This window comes from Peromyscus eremicus, chromosome 6 (assembly GCF_949786415.1).
Source record: "Peromyscus eremicus chromosome 6, PerEre_H2_v1, whole genome shotgun sequence".
Lineage (NCBI taxonomy): Eukaryota > Metazoa > Chordata > Mammalia > Rodentia > Cricetidae > Peromyscus > Peromyscus eremicus.
The window spans coordinates 33,904,262-33,930,133 of NC_081421.1; the positions used below are offsets into that span (position 1 = coordinate 33,904,262).

The 25,872-nt window shown below is 38.7% G+C and overlaps 1 protein-coding gene across 5 annotated transcripts in view; it reads right to left on the bottom strand.

Annotated features, from left to right (window-relative positions):
* LOC131913026 (ankyrin repeat domain-containing protein 26-like) overlaps positions 1-25,324 on the bottom strand; it is a 42,644-nt gene extending 17,320 nt beyond the window's left edge. For 2 of the 5 annotated variants that reach the window (XM_059265367.1, XM_059265366.1), the window contains exons 1-10: positions 25,209-25,324; positions 22,340-22,486; positions 21,297-21,489; positions 17,314-17,497; positions 15,248-15,385; positions 8,904-8,974; positions 8,326-8,419; positions 4,965-5,255; positions 3,682-3,896; positions 1,757-1,985 (exon numbers count right to left, since the gene is read on the bottom strand). In XM_059265367.1, the coding sequence (XP_059121350.1) occupies positions 1,757-1,985; positions 3,682-3,896; positions 4,965-5,255; positions 8,326-8,419; positions 8,904-8,974; positions 15,248-15,385; positions 17,314-17,497; positions 21,297-21,489; positions 22,340-22,463 (1,539 nt within the window). In that variant the 5' untranslated portion in view covers positions 22,464-22,486; positions 25,209-25,324. Of the gene's footprint in view, positions 1-1,756; positions 1,986-3,681; positions 3,897-4,964; positions 5,256-8,325; positions 8,420-8,903; positions 8,975-15,247; positions 15,386-17,313; positions 17,498-21,296; positions 21,490-22,339; positions 22,487-25,208 lie in introns of those variants that run through there. The other 3 variants (XM_059265372.1, XM_059265368.1, XM_059265369.1) reach the window with 3 other exon arrangements.
* Between the last annotated feature and the right edge of the window lie 548 nt (positions 25,325-25,872).

Sequence of the window (25,872 nt, forward strand, 5' to 3'; positions counted from 1 at the left end):
AACATTCTGGGAGTAACCAACCACTTTCTGATTGGATTTAAGTACTGTTCAACAAGATAAAATCCATATATGCCACCATTATTGGCCCAAGAACCTGTGGCTAGACAGGTCTTGGGTCCTAGAAGAGAACCTATTATTCTTCTGGCAAATGGATACCATGTTAAACTGTCTTCTAATGACTTAACATATAGATTAATGCATTTCCTCAACCTTCATGGAAAAGCTTTATATTTGCTGTAGATAGCAATTAACACAGAGACTCACAACAGCCAAGGGTCATGGAATAAGGGCCTGCAGAATGCTCAGCCCTAAATGGCACATTTATCCTGCACCCTCTTCTCCCATGGCTAAGGGATCGTGGCAGAGGGGCGTAAAGACTGTAAAAGCAAGAGGAGGTGAATGAGTACAAGGAACCAGTATTTTCCAGACAAAGCAGCCAGCTACACACATAACTTGATAGTGGTTATGACAGTATACATAAGACTGGTGGACACTCCAGCCAGAAGAGATATCATGGCAATGAGGGAGGGGAATGAAGTTCCACCTCTAGCTGTAGTAAAATATTATTTTAAGGTGTGTTACTTTTGTTTATGTTGCATTTGTTTACCTCTATGAAGCTGTGTTACTGTGCCTGTGTAAAACGCCTGATGGTCTAATAAAGAACTGGCCAATCGCAAGGCAGGAGAAAGGATAGGTGGGGCTGGCAGGCAGAGAGTATATATAGAGGGAGAAATCTGGGAGGAGAGAGCTAAGATTTAGCAGCCAGAGGAGGAGGAGGATTCCAGGGGCCAGCCACCCAGCTACACAGCAGGCCACGGAGTAAGAGTAAGATTTACAGAAGTTAGAGAAAAGGAAAAGCCCAGAGGTAAAAGATAGATGGGCTAAGTTAAGGAAAGCTGGCTAGAAACTAAGCCAAGCGAAGGCTGGGCATTGATAATTAAGAATAAGCCTCCATATGTGATTTATTTGGGAGCTGGGTGGAGGGCCCCCCAAAAGACCAAAGACCAACCAACAACAACATCTATCAGAGAAACTATTGCAGTTGACAACTGCTGTGAGAGAGTCGGTTTTCTTTAAGATTATTACCACTGCAGACTTACCTCACTACACATTCATGAATACCTGGGTTAATTGGACTTGATGGCTGATAAAGGGGGAGGAGCATACAAAGTTGAGTGGACAAGGAAGGTGACAGTGGAGAGTTTACAGTGAAACACTTAAAATCGCCAAGAAACAATTAATGAAGGCAATAGGAGATGAAAAGATGTCACAGGGCTTATCGGTCACCAGAATTAATATTGTGAATTTGGCCATGTTATAGAAAGCAAACCATGAGTCAATGCAATTCCATTAAAATTCTAATGCTATTTTTCACTCAACTAGGGAAAAAAAAACCTGAAACTAATATAGAAGCAGAAAGTAAAATCATTTACAAGGAAAGCCAAAGCATTTCAAAACAAACCTTCAGTGTTTGGCTATCACATTCATTTTCTAAACCAGCGAGCTAGTAATCTTAAAAGAAGGTGAAAAATCTACCTGTTAGTTACATCTGAGAACTCAAGTTAACAAATGAGTGCTGTTTGCAAATGAGAGCTTCTGAACTTCTGAAAATGATCAAATTTCTGTTTTCTTTCTTCATGAGTATACATTGTGTTCACTCAATATGCACAAGCCAATTAAATAACTTAGTAATGTCTGAAATGAAAAAGAACTATGCCAGAAATGGTTCTAAAGAAAGGAAAGAAATAAAACCGACCTTGGTCTTGCAGTTTTCCGTGGTCTCAACTGAATGCCAGAGGTTTGAGGTAGGAACCATTACATCTTCTCCAGAGAAAGTTCTTGGAATGAACAATCTATTACTAAGGTCTCTAGGACAAGTGGACTCCAGGACAGATCTTGTGTCAATGGTGCTATATTGTGAAGCCCTGTTCTGTTTTCTCTCCAGGAGAAGTTTGGTCTTGACTTCCGCTAGCTTTTCATCTGTTCTATGAAGAGTGCAAAGACAAATTATTCACACCTCACTTTCCTAAGTGGATCCTAAATAATGCACATTTTAAAGTGGTTAATGAAATTCCTCAGTAAGCAGTATCTTAGTACCCAAACTGTGTCAGAGCATATACACTGTATCTAAATACAGGGTTTAAACTGCTCTAAAGAAGCATATGTATTTCTAGGGGAATTTCTAATTAGCAGACAATTCAAACAGTGTAGAGGAGAGAGACGTCTGTTGACGATACATGGCCCAATGGGCGAGACAGCAGATCTGGAAAAGCCCTATGCACAGGATTCCTGATGTCACTAGAAATACATGAATATTTAACAGCGAAATGATGAGTAAGTTAGTTTGCCTGGCTTTAGTCATCAATCTACTTTGTGAGATTGTTGAAGGTAAGAGAGAGAAAGTCAGAAATACATGTATTTAGTAAATCAACATAAAGATTTAAAAACCATCCATTAAAGGCATTTTTCTTTCACCACATGCACATTCTGACCATTGTAAGTGTGTGGCAGTGAAAAACAACTCAGAGGAACAACTTCTAGAAGAGAGAAGATGGCTGAGACAGAGACCACGCACTGCTCAAGCATCTCAAAGGACAAAGCAGCCATCACACGTTTACCAAGACCTTAGAGGTGGGCTCTGCCTTTTTATCTCCACTCAGCCCTACACTCAATCAGAAATTTTGTCTTCTCATTTTCCAGATTATACTTTCCTTGATGTTTTCCTGTGACAAACTACGCTTTTGGGTACAAAAAAAAAAACCATATATATCTAGGGACCCTCGAGTGGAAATAGCAAAAAACCTAATCACGGAAAGTTCATTTCCCAGAGACTAGGATGTGCCCAGTGCAACAGTAATAGTATCCCAGGATTTATGGGCTTAAGCTGTAATTTTCCAACTTTTTTAAAAAATTTATTTATTATGTATACAATGTTCTGTACTGCATGTACGCCTGCAGGCCAGAAGAGGGCACCAGATCAAACTATAGATGGTTGTGAGCCACCATGTGGTTGCTAGGAATTGAACTCAAGACCCCTGGAAGAGCAACCAGTGCTTTTAACCTTGGAGCCATCTCTCCAGCCCGTTTTCCAACCTTATTAATGTTTCTTTTTGAGAGGATGCTAACCAGAAAATTGGTAACAAGAGTGTTATGAAATACAGAGCTTTAGACTATGCCAGGTTAACTATAGGAGAGCATAAAGCAGGATAAAAAGCCATGTAGAAAGAAGAGGACATATAAGTTGACATGGACGAAGTTATTAAAAGTAAATTTTTAAAAAGGAATAGGTGTGCTCACATGACTGCAGGTGCTGGCAGAGTCTGAAGCATTGACTCCCTGGAGCTGGAATTCCAGGTGCTGTGAGCTGCTCAATGAGGATGCTGGAAACTGAACTCAGGGGCTTTGCAAGAGCGGTCTGCATTCTTAGACACTGAGCCATCTCTCCAGTCCCTTAAGGATAAGTTATTTTGCTAATTTTATTTTCTAAAATTATATTCTCTTTTCCTTTGTAACTTTTGTGGGGGAGGGGCACTGCCCATGTGAGGCCAGCACTAGCCTCCAAATTTATATCCTGGTGTTACTTTTCACATCCCACCAATTGCTGTAACTGACTTCACTAAAAACCATGTCCTAGGGACAAGTTAATAAGCTTGATTTATCTTGTGTGATGTTCTGACTTACTTGCTTAGTTTATTTGACAATGATTTTCTAATTTTGACTTCTTCTAGGTAGAGCTGCTTATAGTTTTCCATTTCTATTTGATTACAATCTACTTGACTCTTCATTTTAGAGAATTCAGACTCCAGATCCCGTATTCTGAGCTTCATCTGCGTTCGTACAGAAGCGTTCTGTTTGTGCCTCAACTTCTCCAGCTTGTCTTCATAGGCGGCTTGTGTCTACGGCAAGTGGAGAGGAAACAGTTTAAAAGTTACTATTGCTCATACAGTTCTTATGTATCTGTTTCCTTTAGTTTTGACCAATTATTTCACAGATGTACTTTAAATATATAAAATGATGCTAAATTCTAAATATTTTTCATTCACATGAATTACATTAAACTTGAACTTAAAAATGGAATCATTCATTTATGTGTTACCATTATAATTTTTTGTGGTGCTGAGGGTTGAATACTTGTGCTTAAGCATGTGCTCTAACAATGAACTATGGCCTCAGATCAATACTATTCGCTGTTCATACTCACACAATCTGACAATTTTTAAAGTTGAACAAGGTAACTTAAGTATAATTCAAAGTGCAATTTTGTGCCATATTTTTTCTTCCTAAATCATATTTTATGCCAGCTAGTCTTAAATACCAAATGATTCTCTAAGAAAAATAATTTTGTGTTGTCAGTTCAGTTATACCAATGGAACAAGGGAAAACAGGCATTATCTGCCTTCCAAAAGTTCTAATATAACATTTGTGTTCTTTGAGAGTTTCATAGAATGCATTTTTAACGTATTTTATCATATCCATCCCCTCCCTCCCTTCAAGTCCTCCTACATCTAATTTCTTATTGTCTTTCTTTTCTTAAAAATACAAATGTACCCATTTGTGCTGTTCATATACTCATGGGTGTCAGGGCTATCTACTGGATCATGATTGACTATCCCCTCTGAAAACTTACTCTCTCTTCCCTAGAAGCCATCAACTGTCCATAGTTCCTTAGTTGGGAGAGGAGCTCAAGAACCCCGCCCCACTTCATGTTAAATGATGACTGGCTCGATTTTGTCCATGTCTTTTGCAGGCTGTCACATCTGCTGTGAGTTTGTGAGTTCAGCTGTCTGGCTGTGTCCAAACGACACTGTTTCAATCTGGTCCTCCCTAACCTCTGGCCTTTTCCACATTTCTTAAAAATATATAAAACAGATTGCTACAAAAGAAGTAGAAGGAACACATACAGCATATACACCGAAAACATAACTTGCAGTAAAAAGAATTGAGACATATTGTATATAATTAACCTGCAAAAATAGGTTGACTTGTTTTAATTTTTGCACTAACTCCTGCTTTGTTTTCTCTTCAATTTCCCATTTATACTGTTCTATTTGACCACATTCTATCATATTCTTTTCCATGTGACTTTTGAGGTTAACTATTTCTTGTTCTAATTTCTTTTTATGCTTCTTTAATTTTTCACATTTCTTTTGTATGGTTTTCATAGACAGTAACTCCTGCTGAAGCAGCTGATTTTCTTTTTGTAGATGTTGACATTTGGAAGATGCAGTTTCCAGTTTTGCAGTAAGATCATCATTCTGTAGACATAAAATAATATGCTTTGGTGCTGAGGCAAGTGGGTTGAGAACAGTTTAATAGAAAACAAGTAAAATCTGATACAATTTTAGTTGGAACAAAGTATCATTCTAATTAATTCTTACAACATTGTTGTTACTCAGAAAGTCAACAAGGAAAAAGTCACCAAAGTCACAAAAATATGGTCTTCATATCCATTATCTTTGTTACAAAAATGTTATTTTTCTACAGTTTTGTCTTAACATGAAGTTACCCCTTAGAAGAAAGCCTCTTATGGCATCTATATTCACTTTTAAAGAAGACAGATCCATTTGTCAAAGGTGCATTCCCGGTGACTTATTTCCTCCAAGTAGGCCCCACATCTTTATACCATATTCAGCTATGAATCCATGGATGCATTAATCTATTGTTGATTTTAGCACCTCTATGAGCCAATCATTGATAAGTGATTGGACCCATCAGCTGGGGCACAAGCCTTTAACATATGAGGCTTTGGGAGATACCACCTATCCAAGCTGTAATATTCTCCCTCTGGCCCCTAAAGACTCATGGCCTTGTCATAATACAAAATGTATTTTGTGTACATTCAATAGTTCCAACAACTTTCTGTTGACTAGTTGGATTCTAAGTTGCAAGCAAACTCACAGCTATGAGCTGAGCATCGTGTAAGGAATTCTGGGAAACAATATCTTAGGCAGCTTTGTGTCAGAAGTGTGTCAAGTTGTTCTCAATTCTCAAGTCTTTTTAACATGAACTTACCCTTTTATAACCTTCACCCATTTACTGCTGTGGTGGTTTTGCTGATAACTGAAATGATCTCAAGATATCTTTCTGATTGTCCTAGTGAAAAATACTTGGCTTCTTTTTTTATATAGTTATTTTTGTTGTTTTTGTTTGTTTGCTTTTGCTTTTTTTTTAAAAGATGGTCTGACTATGTAGCCTTGGCTCACTAAATGGAGCAGGCTGACCTTGAACTCATAAAGATCTGCCAGCCTCTGCCTCCTGAGTGCTGGAACTAAAGATGTGTGCCACCATGCCCTGCTCACTGGCTTCTTTTTAAATGGTGTTTATCTCTGCAGATATGATGCCTTCCTTCACCCCAGCTTTACACAGGCATAACTACAAAATTTTAAAAATTGTCCCGTCATATTTTTGCTCCTAGCTTTTAGTAAACACCTGGTTAAATCCAGCTAGCAACAGTGATGCAACAGCCTGAATGTCATGCTGCCTAGAAATTTCTTCTTCCACCAGTTAAATTAATTTATCACTTTAAACTTAGTGTCATACAGTCTTAGACCATGAACAAAATGAGAACATGCTCTTTGTAAGAAAAAAACATGAAAGCCCTCAAGTCTAACCCACAATGGAGTCCTTGTTCATATTGGAAACTTCATGAACACAGCCTATACTCTTCACATTCTAGTCTTCTGAGCTCCCAGACAAAAGTTCTCTTAAAGGTTCTATAAGCTGCTTTTTCAAACATTTCCAAATTCTTCACACAAACTGGTTCCAGTGCCTACAAACCACATGGTTAGATTTTTGACACAGCAATCTCTCTGCTTCTTGGTACTAGTATTCTACTGGTCAGGTGTCCCTGCCCCTGGTACAATTAATTGGGAAAAAAAAGAAGATAGATTTATTTTGCAACATGGTTTCAAAGGTTTCAGTCCTTAATCACTTGACCCTGTCATTTTATGCCTGAAGTTAGGCCAAATGTGTGGTGTCCTGAATGTATTACAGAGGAGAAACCTCGCTTAATGGAAGCCACAGAGCAGAGAAACAATGTTGAGGCCAAGGACAGATGTGCCCCCAGTGACATACTTCCTTCAATTAGACCAGCCATGAATCATGAGTGTGTTAGTCCATTAATAAAACTAGTGCCATGATGACCCACTTCCTTCAGTGGCTGGATCCATCAGCTGGTGATCAATTCCTTAGCATGCAAGGCCTGTGTGCAGTAGATGGGAGCAGGGAGAAAGACTCCATACCCAAACCTAACGCTGTGATAACTGTAGTTTTATAGTGAAATTGTAAGAACCTAGTAATTGTGACTTTAAAAACCACCCACTGGGAGCAACTACTTCATTGTTCCAATTGAGTGTTTATATTGCAAACTTACAATCTTAAGTTCTGCAGGTGAGGGCATGAATGACAGAATTCTGTTCTTCTTGGGAAACATTCATAGAGTTTTTAATATACATGATTATATTGACACACTGAACAACATCTTTTTTTTTCTAAGACTGGACAGTTAAGTCTTAGGCTAATGATCACTGATGAATATAAAAATTATTTTCTAAAATCCAAAGATCAAATCACTGCCCTCTGGGAAAAATGTTTATATAATGACCTAGTACTCATTCCTGATGAGATATAAGTTATAAGAAATTCATTATCAAATTCTTGTGGGAAAGGCTCAGATTAGAATGGATAACTACAAAATTTAGTTAACCCAAATTCTAGATCCAATAATTATTTTATTATAATTTTAAAAGTTGTTCTAAAAGCCAAGCAGCGATTCAAACACATACTTTGAATGCATAGTTTAGGCTTGGTATGTAGCTCAGTGCTAATAATACTTGCTTCGCATCTGTCAGGTCCCAGGTTCAATCACTATGCCACAAAAATCATCATAGCCATAACAATAATAGCTACATTAATAAAAGAAATGTATTCCTCTTGTACATTGTACCTAAATTTTACACATTATTTACAAAACAACCTGGTAAGAGAAGCATTATCAATAATAATCAAAACATGGAATATCAATAATCAAAACATGGAAGACGCTGACGTGTCCTTCAGGGGGTGAGTGGCTGAAAACGTAGAGCGTACAAATTGGCTTTAGACTCTCACAACATTTTTATTTAAAATTTACTACCCAAATCATTAATTTTATGATGTCAGAAAACTTCCACAAAGAATACTATTTGTGTTACTAAAATAATTTTATGTATTGGTATGAATGCAAGTGTGTTTACCAATGAAAATGCCCTACTGCCTAAAATATTCCAAATACTAGAGAAATAAAACTTTCTTTTCATTATTATAAGGAATAAGAGAATAACTTACCAAAATTTCCCTTAGTAGGTTTTCCTTTAACTGTTCAATTTTCTCTGCTTGTTTTTTTGCTGTAGCTTTTAACTTGCAGTTTTCAAGTCCAAGTCTATTATAATGCACATTTTAAAATAGTTACTCTCACATGCCAATTTTAAAAACATCTCACAATTTCTCAACAAACATCTTGAATAATAATTATTTAAATTCTTAAACATTAAAAAGTAACTAGAGGCAGAGGCAGACAGATCTCTATGAGTTCGAGGCCAGCCTGGTCTACAGAGCACATTCCAGGGCAGCCAGAGCTGTTACACAGAGAAACACTGTCTCAAAAAAACCAAAACCAAACCAAAACAAAACAAAAAAGTAAAATAAATGTATCATTTTTCTAGCTATGATTTGTAGATGATGTGCAACATTTAGGTAAAGCGTGCAAAAATTATTATGCTGCTGAAGTGCACCCCAAGCCTCAATTGTGCATTTCAAGTAAATTAAGACTAAACCTCAGAAACTGTCATGACTGGTCTAAATCTCAAACCATACTATTAATTTGCTTTGTAAATACTCAAGTCATTTTGCATGCTGCCTTGTACTTCTGAATGCAGTCGTGCATCTTCTTAATGCATTGTGCAGGCTCTATGTGTTGGTCCAGTGCTTCTTGCAACTAAAATAAAGGAAAACATCCTTTACTAATCATCAGGGGTAAATATGCTCATTCTGGGTTTTTGTTGTAAAATTTCAGTGGACACCATAAGCCCTTCACCTGAAGACTGTGTATAGCTACTATTTTTGTTGTTGCAACTGCAAAATTATCCAAATTAGTACAGATATATGCAAAATAATTCTTCACAACAAAACACAGGGATCTTATGATTTACAGAGCCTAAACGATGCTAGTAGTCCTTTAAAACATTTGTTGATAGCCGGGCGGTGGTGGCGCACGCCTTTAATCCCAGCACTTGGGAGGCAGAGGCAGGCAGATCTCTGTGAGTTCGAGATCTGGGCTGCAGAATGAGTTCCAGAAAAGGCACAGAGCTACACAGGAAACCCTGTCTCAAAAAACCAAAATAATAATAATAATAATAATATTTGTTGATACCTGGACTGAAAAGAACCACTGTTTTTGATTTATATTTTATTGTATTAGTTACTTTTATGTCACTCTAGCATAATACCTTACAGAAATAATTAGGAGGATTCATTTGGGCTCACTCATGGTTTGAGAAATACATTCCATCATGGTGAGTAAGGTATGTGGTGGTGGAAGAGGCTTACAGCTGTGGTGGAGGAGCCTGAGGCAGCTGCCCACAACCTAGCCGACCTGCAGCAGAGGGACATGCTAACTTCATCTTTCCACACTGGGATTCTGGGGGCTTGATCTCTTGCAGGCCTTGTGGATGCCATAGTCACTGCCTCTGTGACTTCATGTGTTCAGTGGCCCTGTCATGTCTGGCAAACACTGTTTTGCAGCAGGCACTTATTACCTTGACTCTTACAATTTTTCTGTCCCCCTTTCTGCAGTGAACTCTGAACCTTTGGAGGACAGAATGTGATATAGATGTCCCATTTAGAGCTGAGCACCCCACAATCCCTTACACTATGCATATTGACTGGTTGTGGGTCTCTGTATTTGTTGTCATCATCTACTGAAAAAACTAACCCTACTTACAACCTTCTAAGGCTTCTTTAGCCCCGAGCTACAAATTCTCCCGTATTCTTCAGGTAAACCAGTTCCAAAGGCCCATGGACCTCATGACCGGGTTTATTACAGCAGTAGCCCCACTTCTTGGTACCATTTTTCGGTGTTAGTTTCTTTCCTCAGTACCATGATATAAAACCTGCCAAAGTGACTCAGGAGAAGAGGAATTTATTTTATCTCTGTTTTATGGGAGGAAGGCAGGGCAGCTGGGTACGTGCTGGCAAGACCTTGCAGCACAGTTTGCTACATTTCTACAAATCAGGAAGCGGAGACTAGAAATGAAGCAAGGCCAGCCAATATGCCTCAAGACCCACCTCCCTGTAACCCACTTCCTTCATCTAGGCCTCACTTCCTCAAGGTTCCGTAACTTCTCACAGCAGACCAAGGATTTAAACACATGAGCCTGTGGGAGACATTTTGCATTCAAGCCTAATAACACAGAAAACAACAAAATGGATAAAAAGGAGGAAAACAATACATTCCTTGTGGTGAAAATTGAAATCATTGTATTCCAAAGGCCACCTTATGTGTGATCTGAAATGCCCATACAGATATAAATGAATGTAGCTATTCCAATGATGGTAGTAATTTAAACGATACGTCCAGTATCTACGCCGAAGTCTAAATGCTGAGTCTGAACCCCAAATTCAACTATTACTAGCTTTGTGATACCAAGTAAGTTATCTTTCCATGTCTGTGTCTTCTCTGTAAAATGGAGACAATACTAGTAATTACAGGGTATACATAAAGAACTTAAACAGGTTGATAAATTATTATTGTACTTTATGTTTATTAAAACTTGATGTTCTAGGTAAGTGGCACACCAATGGAAGAAATAATCTATGTGAAGAGGATGGAATCATTCTTTCCTTCTAGGAAGTGCAAGAAATGGGGACTGTGAGGCCCAGAATACATTCTTTTTTTTTTTTTTTTTTTGTTTTTTTTTTTGTTTTTTTGAGACAGGGTTTCTCTGTATAGCTTTGCGCCTTTTCTGGAACTCACTTGGTAGCCCAGGCTGGCCTCGAACTCACAGAGATCCACCTGCCTCTGCCTCCCGAGTGCTGGGATTAAAGGCGTGCGCCACCACCGCCCGGCACAGAATACATTCTTAATACCCCATGAAGCCATTAACAACACTAACCAATGGTACCTTTGTCCACTTATCATTATTTACAGCCCATTTGTTCTCAGGCCTCCTTGGTGGACAGCGATGATGAAGAACAGTGCAAATGCTTCCTCTTGAATTAAGTAGTATGCAAGTGGCATGATCATCAGAGGCAAGCTAGAGCCAACGGCCTAAACATATTGGACTGCAGTAAGATTGCTGAATCATTTCATTCCCAGTCACTGTTTGTGCTGGGATGCTTTAGCGTGACTCTGATGAATACTGAAGACTATACGGAATGATGGCATATCAGAAAAGCTGTATCCAGAGCATTTTAGCTGGTAAATTACTATACAGCTATAAATCCCAGCTCCAATTGCATAATGAAGAATGATGGCAACTCTCATTCTTTATCCATAGTGAGAAAAATGCAAAACAATTTTTCACTGTTAAAGTGAGTGCTATTAATTTTATATTTAATTCCATAACATTTGAAATGAGAGTCTTATTATGTCAGTGTCTTAAATAAACGATTGCTATAATATTATGAAGAATGTCATTTTTTTCTTTTTCTTTTATTTATTAGCATATTTTTACTGTGCATAGAGGTGAGTTTCAAAAATCATTTTCATCTGTGTATATCATATGCTTTGACCACATTTAACCCCAGTCAATGTCCTTTTCTGTCTTTCTCCTTCCTTTTTAGGCTAGGGTAGCTCCTTCAATTCCCCTAATAGTCTGCCTACCACTTTCATGACATTCATATGCACCACATGAATATATATTTTGTTCTTTTTTATGGCATAATAAAACTCCAGTGTGTAACATGCCATTTTTTCCCTTTATCCACTGATGTATTGATGGACATTTAAGTTGGTTCCTTAAGTTGACTGCTGTGAATAATGCTACAATAAATATGGCTCTGCAAGCATCTGTGTAGTCTGCTGACTTAATGGAAGAGTTATTCTTATCCTAACAATTGTTAAGTGCATATATTTACAATTTATTTAACAATGAGACATCTAGCCTTGTGTGGTAGTTTATACCTGGAATGCAAGCATTTGGGAGGATGGGAGGAGAATCACCACAAGTTCCAGGCCTACTCAGCCTGTATATTGAGTTTCAGATCTATCTGGGCTGCAACATAAGACCTTGTGCTCCCAAGCAAGCAAGCAATCAAGCAACCAACCAACCAACCAACCAACCAACCAAACAAACAAACAAACAGAATAGGTCAGAAAGAGCAGAAGAAGAGAAATGGTAAAGCCAGCGTATATAACTCTGAGAATAAAATCCAGAAGTAGGGAGATATGCATATTATACTTCATAAATGAGAGCCCATGGCAGCATTCTCAGTAATAGCCAGTTTGGTGGTTTGAGTGATCTTGTGGGCCACAAGAATATATTATAGAGATTCAGCTGTGTATTAGAGCTATACTTTGACCGGCCAAGGGTCTGTCAAATGGAAAGCCACTTATCACGGAATATTTGGTGTTACATAGCTTTAATATTCAGCTGCATCTTGCTATGAATTCCTTGTGCTCATAATTCTCCCAGAATGTGTGTATGTGTGTGAACCTCCATCTCGGGCATATATGCTCAAAGTACTTGGATAAAGTCACATAGGCAGAACCTTCTGGCTCTGAGCTCCCCATTTGATTCCCTTTTTAGCATTTGAATTGGGTATCTGCCTTTTGCAAATATTTCCTTTTAGCCACATCCAAAGATTGGGCCAGCCCCAAACAAAGCATTAAAAGATAAGAGAGGAACAAATGCTACCAGACCACCTGCTAGGCGCCTGAAGCCCCTGAACTAGGTAAAACATCCTTTCAGAGACAACATGGCTCCCAGGCCAAGTGCCTGGCTCCTAGGTGCATAGCTTTGTTTCCTGTGCAAATCAAGTCCAAATCTTCCACTGCCCCATAGCACCTTCTTAGATCAAAAAGTTTTCCTCTCACCAGGTGCTTCAAGCTGTGATGCAGATTGACTAACTATCAGTACTCCTCCCCCGCCCTGTCAGAAAACTGGTAGCAGATAAAAACAGTGGCAGTTTTATTTTTAGTGACTTATAGATTTCTTCACCTTATCACCTGTAAGTTTATAATTTGAGCACATTTATGATAGACTCGTAATGTTTTCACCTAACCACAGTAAGGATATATTCCTAGCACATAAATTCCTTCTCTGATTTATTTCAGCTCCTGTCTAACTCTGCCTTTATTCTTTTCCCCTTTTGGGGTTGCAAATGAAGTTGCCAGGAAGCTTCTGGTAGGGACCTTACAATTCTTATGTGTATTATAAACATGAAGATGTGCTGGCTTGGGAAAGATATAGACAATTCCCAATAGAAGAGGGCGGAATGTTGGACAGAATGATCATGGAGGACGAATAAACGAGTTGGACAAAAGAGTTCCATGTATCTAGATTCATTCCCACACCGCTGGTAGTGTCACTTCTGGGCACCCTGGGGTAGCATAATATTAAGGCTGGTCCTATAATATATGAAAGAGTGAGAATGGCTCGTACATTTAAATGCCTGGTCCCCAGTTGGCAGAACAGTTTGGGAAGGATTAGGAGAAATGCTACTCATAATTAGTCCCCCTCCCTACTTCTTTTTGTGGGTAGGGGTGTGAGCTCTCAGCTACTACTTCAGCACCATGTCTGCTGCCATGCTCCCCACCAGGATGGTCATGGACTCAGCTCGGAAGCTGTAAGCCCCACTAAAGTCTTTCTTCTGTAAGGTGCCTCAGTCATGTCTCTTCCCAGTAAAGAGAAGTAACTAAGACAGCCAGCAAGTGGAGCCTTGGCATCTCCCAGCCCACGGATGGATAAGTGGTGCAGACCCACAATAAACAGAAGGAAAGAAGGGCTGACATTTGGAATAGCACAAGTCACATATTTTAAGATAAATAAGCCACACAAAAGGACTATATATGGGACTCTATGTGCTGAGAAAAAGGAAACTAAAGAGACAAGGAACAGGTTGGTGGGTTTCTAGTACAGGAGTAGAGGGAGGGACTAGTCCCTAGGGGTTTCCCAGATAAGAGTGAATGGTTTCTTTTTCAAAGTAATAAAAATGTTCTAAAATTGCCTATGGTGCTAGACATGGTTATGAAACTCTGTGTGTATATTAAGAAACAATGAATTCTATATGTTAAATGTATGAACTATTTAGTGTGTCTGTTATATCTAAATAAAGTTGCTTTTTAACACTCCACTGACAAAATCTAGATAATTTTCTCATTGATTTACCTTGAATATAAGTACTATAATTGTTCCTATTTCTGTGCTTTAAAGATATGCCTAAAAGGAAAGGGAAATGCCTCATCTTTCAAATGCTTTAAATACTTTTTGAGAAAGCTATAACAGCCTTTCTGAAGAGTCATCTTGAAATACGTGTATGAACTAAATATGTCCAGTTCTGAGGTTAGGGATATGCCTCACTGTGAGAGCAACTGTACAGCGTGTGTGAAGCCCTGGACTCCAGCCACCACGGTGGAAATCACAGCACAGAAACAAAAGCCTTTGTTCTGTGTGAAACTTAGTGGTAACATGGTTCTCTGTCTACATTACAATATATCGTTGCTGTCAAAAGCTCTTTGTACTGAAATAAAGAATCAGAGCAAACCGTTACTCTTCTGGAAAAGAAGGAAATGACATCTAAAATATGATCTCTCCTAACTGTGCTTTTTCTCTTTACCAAGTGTTGGAACAAATAAGCAAATCTCTCCATTACCAGATCAAGAGGGAGAAATCACAGTCCCAAAGCAGATGATACATTGTTACCAGCAAGGCTTTTGTGACCATATAAAAATGAATTCTTATGGGAAATTCTAAAACCCATTCTTTGGATGAGGTCATTGTGAAAGACATTACTCCAGGCTGTCTAAAATTGACTTGGATGAGGCCACTGTGAATGTCATTACTATGTTATAGACAACTGGACTTGAATTAACACTACTTTATCCAATTTGCTAAAAAAGCTATTCCCACATCAAAGTATGTATATTAAGTATATCCACATAGGATTTTGAAAAGTGCTCTGTACATTTCATGAGCCCTCTAATTGTTTTTGGAAACCATGTACACATACAATTCCATACACAAGACTTGAAAGTGACTGAAGAAAATACCTGAGAACTAATTTTCTCTTGTGCCATTTTTAGTTCCTTTTGTTTGTGAAGGTGATTTGCCAGGATCTCATCCTGTAAGATTCTGGCATTCTGTTCTTGCAAAAGCTGCCTTTCAATGCCATTTCGTTCCTCTACAGCCTAGACACATTTAGAGAAGGTTTTATTCTTATACCACTTGGTAAGATGGGGGTGGGTGGGTCTAAAACCATATTAAGAGACAAACTATGAAAAAATGTTCAAAGAGCAGATAAAATCCACAAGAACCTGCCTCCCACATTAATTACCCAACATTTAATTGCATAAATGACAGCCAGCTTTTTCAACAGTAAAATCAAAACCTTGGTGCTAGGGATACAGCTCAGTTAGCAGAGTGCTTGCCTGGGGCCCTGGGTTCCATCCGGAATGTACTGTCAAATCGAGGACTGTGGTACATGCTGGTGATGCAAGAACTCAGAGGGTAGAGGCAGGAGGATTAGGAGTTAAGGTCGTTTTAGGCTACATGGTGAGCTCAAGAATGTCAGTCTCAAGTAAGATACTCGAAGATGATACTAGAGGAAGAAAGGTGCAAGCTGAGCTCTGAATGGATCCAACAGAGGTCCCTAGGGTGCTAGTACTCCATAAAACCACCATTTAAGTCCTAGATGAGTAACATTGTTTCATTATCCTTACTGCACCACTGCACCTTCTACTTGGACTTTGTATGACCAATAGGGGAACAGGAAGGACTTAGACGACCATGGACTATCCAATCCAAAGCCTATTTAACAGACTCCCAGCCTTAGGCCTCTCCCATCTCAAGGGGATGCTTTTTGCCTTCTTGTTTTCTCTATTGCTTGGTCTTTTGTTTTTTCCTAGATGCTCACTCAATTCTTTGTTCATCCCAGGGAATGAGCTTGCCAATCCCCTAGATGACTACTAGCACTCTCATGGACGTTATATTATTTAAAACATACATAGTATTGTTAGTCACAGACCACATAAGAGGCAGGAGGTATGGTGGGTAACCAGCTAGTCATGTACCACATGTGACTTCCTTCCTTGCATGGATGAAAAGCTCTTTGGTAGAGCCGAGACAGTATGCATAGGGCATATAGACTTCTCATTAGTTAGGCCCATTATGTGCACAAAAATGACCAATCCCTGTAGAGTGCTGTGGGATAATGCTTTTGTATACTGGTTTAATAAAATGCCAATTTGCCAGTAGCCAGTCAGGAAGTGTAGGTGGGGTAAGCAGACAATGAGAATTCTGGGAAGAGGAAGAGCAGCCACCAGGAGTCGCCAGCCAGACACAGAGGAAGCAAGATGACAAGGCAGAACTGAGAAAAGGTACCAAGCCATGTGGCTAAACAAAATAAGAATTATGGGTTAATTTAAATATAAGAGCTAGTCTGTAATAAGCCTGAGCTAATGGCCATACAGTTTGTAATTAATATAAGCCTCTGTGTGTTTATTGGGGTCTGAGTGGCTGTGGACCAAGCAGGACACAGGAAAATTTTCAACTACAGTAGAGCCTACCTCAGTCTCCATTGTATTCTCTCTATAAAATCTATGAAAGACAAGCGCAACACAAATGGTCAGAGCAATACAAGGGCATTTCTCATGTGGAGCCTGTCCTATTGTGAATTCATTCTCAATTTTCCTTAATGAATCTGTATTTTCCTTATTTTTTCTATGTCTACATTTCCTCATTCTTTGTACACAGGAAACAATGAACTTCGAACCTACTGACTCAGAGTGGCTGTGGACACAACTGAGTTTGCATGACCTAAGCCTCCCTAGTAAGCATAAAAAGAGAGCCAAGAAAGTCTTCATTCCTCTCAAAGATGCCACAAGAATAAGATTTCATTGCCCGGGTGAAGAGCTAGATGTTCTACACTTGTGTGAGTGCACATTTTTGATGATTGCAGATCAATATGCCAAGGATATTTCTCAGATCATGCCCCCATATGTAAATAAACATATGATTATGTGTGTTTATATTCAATTTATTCAAATGGATAAGTAATATTATCCCTTTAAAAATAAAATAAAAGCAAAATATAATTTTAAACGTATGATTAACTTACTTCATTAAGATTGTTTCTCACAGTCTTCAATTCCACATCCAGTTCCCTAACACGGATTTCAAGTTTTTGTTTCATTTTAATTTCTTTATTACATTGCTCTTCTTTTTCTCTTAGCTGCCCCTTAATTTTTTCATAAACCCAGTCAGCACTTTTTCTCTTCTCCACTTCTTGTTTTAAAGCAAATCTGCAGTGTAAAAATGCTTATGTTAGGAAAACATTTTGTTAGAAAATATTTGTTTTGCTGGGCTCGTTGTATATTGATTTATCCTAAAAGTATCTATTTAACCCTCCTCTGAAGTACTCTTGCTTACTGTTGCCCCTTCATTTTCAAACACACACAAACTGGGCACAGGTTTTCAAGCAGTTAGTGACCCCAATACTAGTCAGGGAGAATATCAAGTGAGACACCAGCAGAGGCAGACAATGCTGTCACCTTCATCAAGGTAACACACTCATGAATACAGACAGGCACACACTGGCCACCTTACAAAGTTTAAAGAAATCAGAGAGGAACCTAAATCAAGTGTTCTGTCTCTTATAGCACACCAAAGTGGGGGGGGGATGCTTGTCGCTTATGGGCCTTTTTGCAATGCATAACCCAGTATATATGACTCATTTGAACCCACCACCTCCTCCTGTACTGCGGCCAATGTCTAGGCTTCCACCAAAACCCACTCTACCATCATCTACCCACTGGACCCTTCATGCAGCCTTCACAACTCCATTCCATATGTATGGAATGTCTATCCAGGTGAGTACTCATGCCCTCTTCATCTACACCTTTTCTACAGTCTACTAGATTTAGCCTTGCTCTTACAATGAGTGCACCAGTCTAGCCAGGCCTTCCCTGCCTTCACTGCAGAGGAGCTCTAGGCTTGGCCCAGTATCCTCCATACCTACCTGCCACACAACAGGACTCTCCCAAGTTATGGCCAACCTTCCCACTCAGACCTATCTATCCTCACACTCTCATCTTGGAACAAGAAGTACATCCTGTGTACCACGCCAGTCTCCTCTGCCCACCTGGCTGCCATTTCTAATCTCTAGATCCATCCTGCCCCAACATCTTTGCTCTCTCCAACTCTGCTCCATCCATAACAAACTTAAAACTAAGAAAGGAAGTCTATATTCCCAGATCTCACCTAAGGAATACAAACTATAAAGGATCAAGGTGATGTCTTCTCTCCAAAATCTACCAGTCCTGTAGACATGTTTGCCAATGAGAATTATCTAGAAGAACTCCAAGACATAGAACAATTATAAACCTTCTCAGAGAATTCAAGCATTTTAAAGACAACACAAAGAAACAGTTTGGTAAGAAAAGAGCTTAAGGAGAATAAATACCTGAGTGACACCCAAGAAAACACAAACATAAAAGGCTGATGGAAGTTAAGGCAGCAATCCAGGACTTGAAAACTGAATTAAATAAAGAAATAGAAACATTGGAGAAGACTCAAGCTGAAATGAAGATGGAATTGAAAACTCAATAGCTCAACCAGAGAACTTAAAGGAAAGCCTGTTGTAGGATATTATTTTAAGATGTGTTACTTTTGTTTATGTTGCATTTGTTTAACTCTGTAAAGCTGTGTTACTGTGCCTGTCTAAAACACCTGATGGTCTAATAAAGCTCTGAATGGCCAATAGCAAGGCAGGAGAAAGGATAGGTGGGGCTGGCAGGCAGAAAGAATATATAGAAGGAGAAATCTTGGAAGAGAAAAGAAGTAGCCAGAGAAGGAGGAGGACTCCAGGGGCCAGCCACCCAGGTACACAGTAAGCCACAGAGTAAGAGTAAGATTTATAGAAGTAAGAGAACAGGAAAAGTCCAGAGGCAAAAGACAGGTTAATTTAAGTTAAGGAAAGCTGGCTAGAAACAAGTCAGGCTAAGGCTGTGCATTCATAAGTAATAATAAGGCTCCATGTGTGATTTATTTGGGAGCTGGGTGGCAGACCCCCAAAGAGTAAAAAGAGCAAAAACAAACAACAACAAAAGTCTAACAAATAGAATGAATCAAGTAGAAAACAGAATGTCAGGTCTGGAAGGTACAATAGTGGATCTAAACCAAATAAACAACAAACATGAAAAAATTAAAAACACAGAAAAGAAACACATAGGAAATGTGGGGCACCATTAAAAAAAAAACCTTTGAATTATAGGCATAGTTGAGGGAGAAGAATCCCATCAATGGCACAGACTATATCTTCAACAAGATCATAGAAGAAAATGTCCCCAAACTAAGAAAAGACACACTCATATGAATATAAGATGCACACAGAACACAAAATAGGCAAGAACAGAAAGAAAATCCCCATAGCATGCCATTGTTAAAACACTAAGTAACAAAGAAAGTATATCGAAAGCTACAAGAGAAATAAACGCAAGTCAGATACAAATGAAAATCCATCAGAATGCAGTTAATTTCTCTATGAAAACATTGAAAGCCAAAAGAGTCTAAAGCAATGCATACCAAGTCCCCAAACCAATGACAGCAAACCGAGTTTAATATACTTAGCAAAACTATCTACCGTGATTGAAGGAAAAAAAAAACTTTCTACAATATTGACAGCCTAAAAAATGTATATCCAACAAACCAGACCTGAAGAGAATATAGGAAGCATTATTTCAGGCTGAAGAGCATGAACATAGGAGAGAGACTATAAAAAGGAATACAAAGCCCTAACTGCTAAAAAAAACAAAAAATGCTGCTGAGAATACAAACAAGACCAAAAATCAACAACACAATCACAACTAACACACATTTCAATAATAACCTGAAATATCAACAGCCTCAATTCTCCAATCAAAAGACACAGACTGACTGGATCCAGAGATAAAACCCACTTATCTGCTGCCTATAAGAAGCATATCTTAGTTTTAAAGACAGGCACTGCCTTTAAAAACAGGGTGAAAGACTGGACCAAAGTACTGCAATCAAATGGGACCAGGAAACAAGCATCTGTCACTATCCTAATATATGACAAAATTGACTTCAAATGAAACCAATCAGAAGATGTAAAGAGTATGGAAACTTTATCCATATCAAAGGAACAGATAAGCAAGAAGACATTACTATGCTAAACATATATGCACCAAACTCAGGGGTGCCCAACTTCATGGAAAAATCTACAACTTGAATTAAAGACATGGATTAGCATCAATCCATTAATAGTAGATGATTTCAATAGCAGATACTTCTCTACTTTACATATCTGGCTACTTAATGTCCCCACCAACTGAAGTGAGATTGTCTCTGACTCTTGCCTGCTCATGGGACCCTTTTCTTCCTAGTGAGTTGCCTCATCCAGCCTTAATATGAGAGCTTGTGCCTAGTCTTGTTATGCCATGTTCAGTTGATATCCCTGGGAGGTCTGCTCTTTCCTGATAGGAAACAGGGGAGCAGTAGATCTGGGGGGAGGGGAGGTTGCGGGGAGAACTGGGAAGAGTGGAAGGAGGGGCGGCTGTGGTCAGGATGCATTGCATGAGAAAAGAATAAAGAAAAAATACCTTAATTTGTGATTTCCTCTTTTCTTTTACTATAAAAAGTCCACAAAATTGTGACCATGTTGGTATTTTGGACGATGGCTATTTACATTTGGCTCCAGAATAAATTATTCCCTTTGAGGTGATTGCTTACTTCTTGTGTCAATGCCAAAATTTCATATTTAACAAGACTAAGAAAGCTGCTTTTTTCTTCTTCCCCCTTCTCCTCTCCCTCCTCCTCACCCTCCTGTCTTCCTTCTCTTCCCCATCTTTTTCAACAGTGTTTCCTTATGTAGTCCAGACTGCCTTTGGCCTTGAATTTGAGATTCAGTTTTCTCTGCTGTCCAAGTGCAGCACTACTACAACCAGCTCAAAATTTGATTCCCTACCCCCGCCTATTGTAGCCATGGGGATAAAACCGAGGGTCTTACCGATGCTAGGCAAAGTATTCTACCACTAAGCTATCCCCTGACCCTCAGACATTTTTAACATCAAGGTGTCATACCGTAGATTGCAGAGTTCTTGCTCCTGCTTTATTTTTTCATGTTCTGCTTCTGAGAGCTTCTTTTGTAGGCCACTCACTTCATTTTCCATAGTTCCAAGTTTTCCCATGAGTGCTTTGCAGTGACTATTTTTAAGTTGTACTAACATTTTATATGAGTGAACTGTATCTCGGATTTTTAATAGGCTACCAGAATCTGAGTCAGCAAGAAACCAATATGAAAATAAAGTATATGAGTTCATTTTGTATATGAAGGACTGTAAGTTGTCACATTTACTCACTCTTACACTGAGCAAATACAAGGCACATAAAGAGGCACGAAGCAGCTGAATGAGAAGAATCACTTTATGACCACATAGCACAATAGTATAGCTATGCTTAACATAATTAAATATTTCACAATAGCTAGGAGAAAGAGTCTTCAATGTTCTGATGGCAAAGGAATGGCAAATACTTGAGGTTATAGATATACAAAAGCTATGTTTTGGTAATTATACATTGTGCATATGTATTAAAATGCTATACTAAGTCCCATAAATATAAGTAAAGATACTTTCCTATGTGTTAGTTAAAATAAAATGCTATTTTACAAAGTGAATATTATTTTATCAAATATATGAAACACTGATAAAAATAGAAATATCCACACACATGAACATATATATGTGTGTGTGTGTGTGTGTGTTAGACAGATGATAGACCACATATATATATATAAAACGCACAAACACATGGAAATTTTAATAACATGAAAATATAAAATGTTACCCGTAAGAATAAATGCACAGTTTTCCAGGTAGAGACAAACCTGACCTATTCATAATAAACACTCAAGAGAGAAACAGTGGCCTTAAAAAAGCAGGTGTACCATTCATGCTGAGGAAAATACAGTAGGACAATGAAGTTCCTGGCTAACTGTGCATGATTCTCATTCTCCTTAAACATATATAGTGTGCCTCTGACGTGCACTAAGGTGCATCAGTGCTCTGGGGAGCCGTGCTAAGCAATATGCACAGCAGCTGCTGCTCTAGACACAGCAGACTTACCTTTGCATTCCAGGCTCAGATGTTCAATTAGCTTTAAGAGATCTTCATAATTAGGGGAAGGAAACCTGCTGGATGCTGAGGCTGTTTCAGACGATTGGGTTAAGTCATCAAACTCTTCCTCCATAGCAGGTGGGTTTTCTTTTTGATCTTTAAAATAAGTCACACCAATTTCAAATGTACTTTAGTATTTTTACCACATCGTATCAGCACAGAAAAGGCAAATGTCCATCCTTTTATGTAAGCACAGAGATTTCTAAAAATAATTGATGTTTTTGACAGAAGGAAACTACCCATGAGACAATGTTTCTTAATCTCATTTTAAAAGTTAAATGACTTTACATAACAACAGACTCTCTTTTCACCTTATCTTTTATAACGTATCATTTAATATTGCTATATTAGTATATATTAGCAGTATAAAATGAAGGGGTTCATTATGACATTTCCACACATACATATATATGCATGTATAATATTCATCCATTCTATACTCTTTTATCCTCTATCCCTTTTCTTCTTTTCCTTCCACATTCCTGGAAGCTTCCCTTTATTTGAAAAAAAGCATGACTGCATTTATAATATATTTTAATGAACTACTACCTTGTTTATTTTTACAGCAGCTTACACTATTGTCTTTAATGTTGCCCTTTTGCATCCCCAAAGTGTAAAATCCTTTCAAGACAAATAGTAAATCTGTAAAATACAGAAGTGTCTGTATCTGTATCACTTTATATAAAATCACATTTGATATTTATCTTGTTCATAAAGTTTATGAACCATTCAAAAGTAACTTCATAAGGGCGATTTCTTTATTTGCATCATTGATAATATTTACAAACTATTGAAAAACAGTGCAAGGGTGATATACCTGAATGGAAAGAGCAACATTAATGGACAAAGGCTAGTAGTACTAAAAATATAACAAATTTAGACCAAACTTTCAGTCTAAGCAAGAGGAAGACAACATCACCTTCACTGTCAAATAGACAGAAGCCAGGTATTTAGTTGTTACTGTCATTTTTAGTAAAATAGGCTTTCATGAGAATTAAAGTCAATTTGGAAAATATTATTTAAATCCTTATATGGGGGAAATATTTTTTTAATTGACAGTTAGCTTTCTCAGGACCTACTATGCAATTATTATATTTTATTATTCTAAGCACTGGGCATGTGCTGAATTCATTTCAATCCTCATAGAATTGTGAGGTAGGTTGCACACTAGTTACATTTTTAAAAAATGAATTAGAAAAATTCCTGGGATCCTGGGCTGGCAAGATGGCTTAGCAGGTAAAATGCACTCACTTGCTGCCAAGCTTGAGGTCATGAGTTCAATCCCCAGAACCCACAGGATGGAAGGGGAGATTTGACTCTACAAGTTGTCCTCTGACCTCCACACATGTGACACGTGACAAGCACCTGTCCCCGCATCAACCAGTGTAAAAAGTAAATAAATAAAAAGAGAAACACTTACCTAAGCCACTCAGCAGATCGGTGGCTAAACAAGAATTTGAACCTAGGGATTCTGCCTCCACAGCGTGTGTTTTGTAATATACTGTGAATGTAGTATCTCCAACCGTGTTTAATTTCTTGTTAAAATCGATAATTTCTGAATCTTGCAAATATTTGTGTATGTGCAAATGCACATGTTTGTGGTTTATACACATATATGAGCAATGTGAAGGCCAGAGGTCAGTCTGACGGTTTCATATATTGTTCCCTACCTTAATTACTTAAAAATATTTATTTTGTGCGCGTGTATGAGTGTTTCACCTGTATGTCGTGTGGGCATCACACGTGTGCCTGGTGCCTGCAGCGCCAGAAGAAGGTGTCAGATTCTCTGAAACTGGAGTCAAGGATGATTGTGAGCCACCATGTCAATGCCGAGAACCCAACGTGGGTCTCCTGGAAGAGCAACAAGTGCTGTTAACCATCTCTCCAGCTCCTTTAATTATTTTTTAACTTTACATGTATGTGCGAATATCCGAATGTAGGTCTGTGTACTATGTGCATGCTTGGTGGCCGGGAGATCACAAGAGAGCATTGGATCCACTGAACCTGGAGTTACAGGCGGTTGTGAGGCGACAAGCGAATGCTGGAAACCAAACCCCAGTTCTCTGCTGCGACTGCACCAAGTGCTCCTAACTGCTGGTCTCTCTGAATCTTCTATCTACTTTTAAGACTAGACTTAGCCTCTGAGCCTAAGAGCTTCCTACCCAAGCTTTCTAGCGCTGGGACAACAGGAGCATCGCCGTGCCTGGCATTTCTATAAGGGTGCTGGACCCAAACTCAGGCCTTTATGCTTGACAAGCAAACACTTTACCTACTGAGTAGTACCCTCACCCCCCGAATCTTGAAAATATTTAAAAAAAGTAAAGTAACAAAGGCCGGGCGGTGGTGGCGCACACCTTTAATCCCAGCACTCGGGAGGCAGAGCCAGGCGGATCTCTGTGAGTTCAAGGCCAGCCTGGGCTACCAAGTGAGTTCCAGGAAAGGCACAAAGCTACACAGAGAAACCCTGTAAATAAAGTAACAATAAATATAGGCAATTTGTGGAAGCTCACTTTCTCCCCCAGCCCCAAAGAAATTCCTCAATGGGCATGTTTTTATCTGTTTACGCACACGTACCTACAAACACTCATCGTAAAATCTAAGTTAGTGACACCTTTGGTACTTTGGATCTTATAGTCTATGATAGACAGAGCTTTACTTTTTTATTACACATTAAACCCCCCCTTCCCTTGGAGTCTGAACAATGGTTAAACTGATACACTTGCATTTTACAGTGACTTACACGAAATCAGAAGTTTGAATTCATTTTAGTGCACTTCATAAGTTTTTCCAAAACCATATAGCAGCTCGTATTTCTCACCTCTTCACCAAAAAACACAAGAGCTCACAGTGGCTCCTAGCCTGGTCTTCCCGCCAGGGAGAGTTCAACCGTCCTGTGATGGCTGAGGGAGGGGGGGGCTGGCGGAGGGTGGGCTATGGCTGGGCGCAGAGGCCTCTGGGAGTTCCGGCCAAGGTTTGTCACATGTTCCTTGGTAGTTGCTGCATCCGGAGTTGCAAGGAGATTAAATGCATCAAGTTTGTGAAAATTCTTCAGTGTTTTCTTTTGTTAATACAGATAGTCACTGCATGGGACTATTGTTTCTGTATTTACTTGAGCCTTGTGTATGAATTTGTTAGGTTTTGTTTTTTGTTTGTTTGTTTGTGTTTTTGCACCAAGCAGTATAGTGTTTTTTGATAATTTCTTAGTGTGGTTTTTAAAAAATAAAAATAATTGAAATAATTCCATTTATTGGCAGATTATAACGGAATAAATCTAGAAATCAGCAACAAGAATAACTATAGAAACTTAAAAACACAAACTGGAACAATATACATTCAGAATAAATAGTAGTTCTTGAAGAAAGCAGGGAAGAAGTTTTAAAAATTCTAGCGTTAAATGAAAATGAAAACAGAAGCAGATACAGAACAGTCAGTTCTAGGTGAAAAGCTCATAGCTGTGGTTGCCCATACTAGAAAAAAAAATC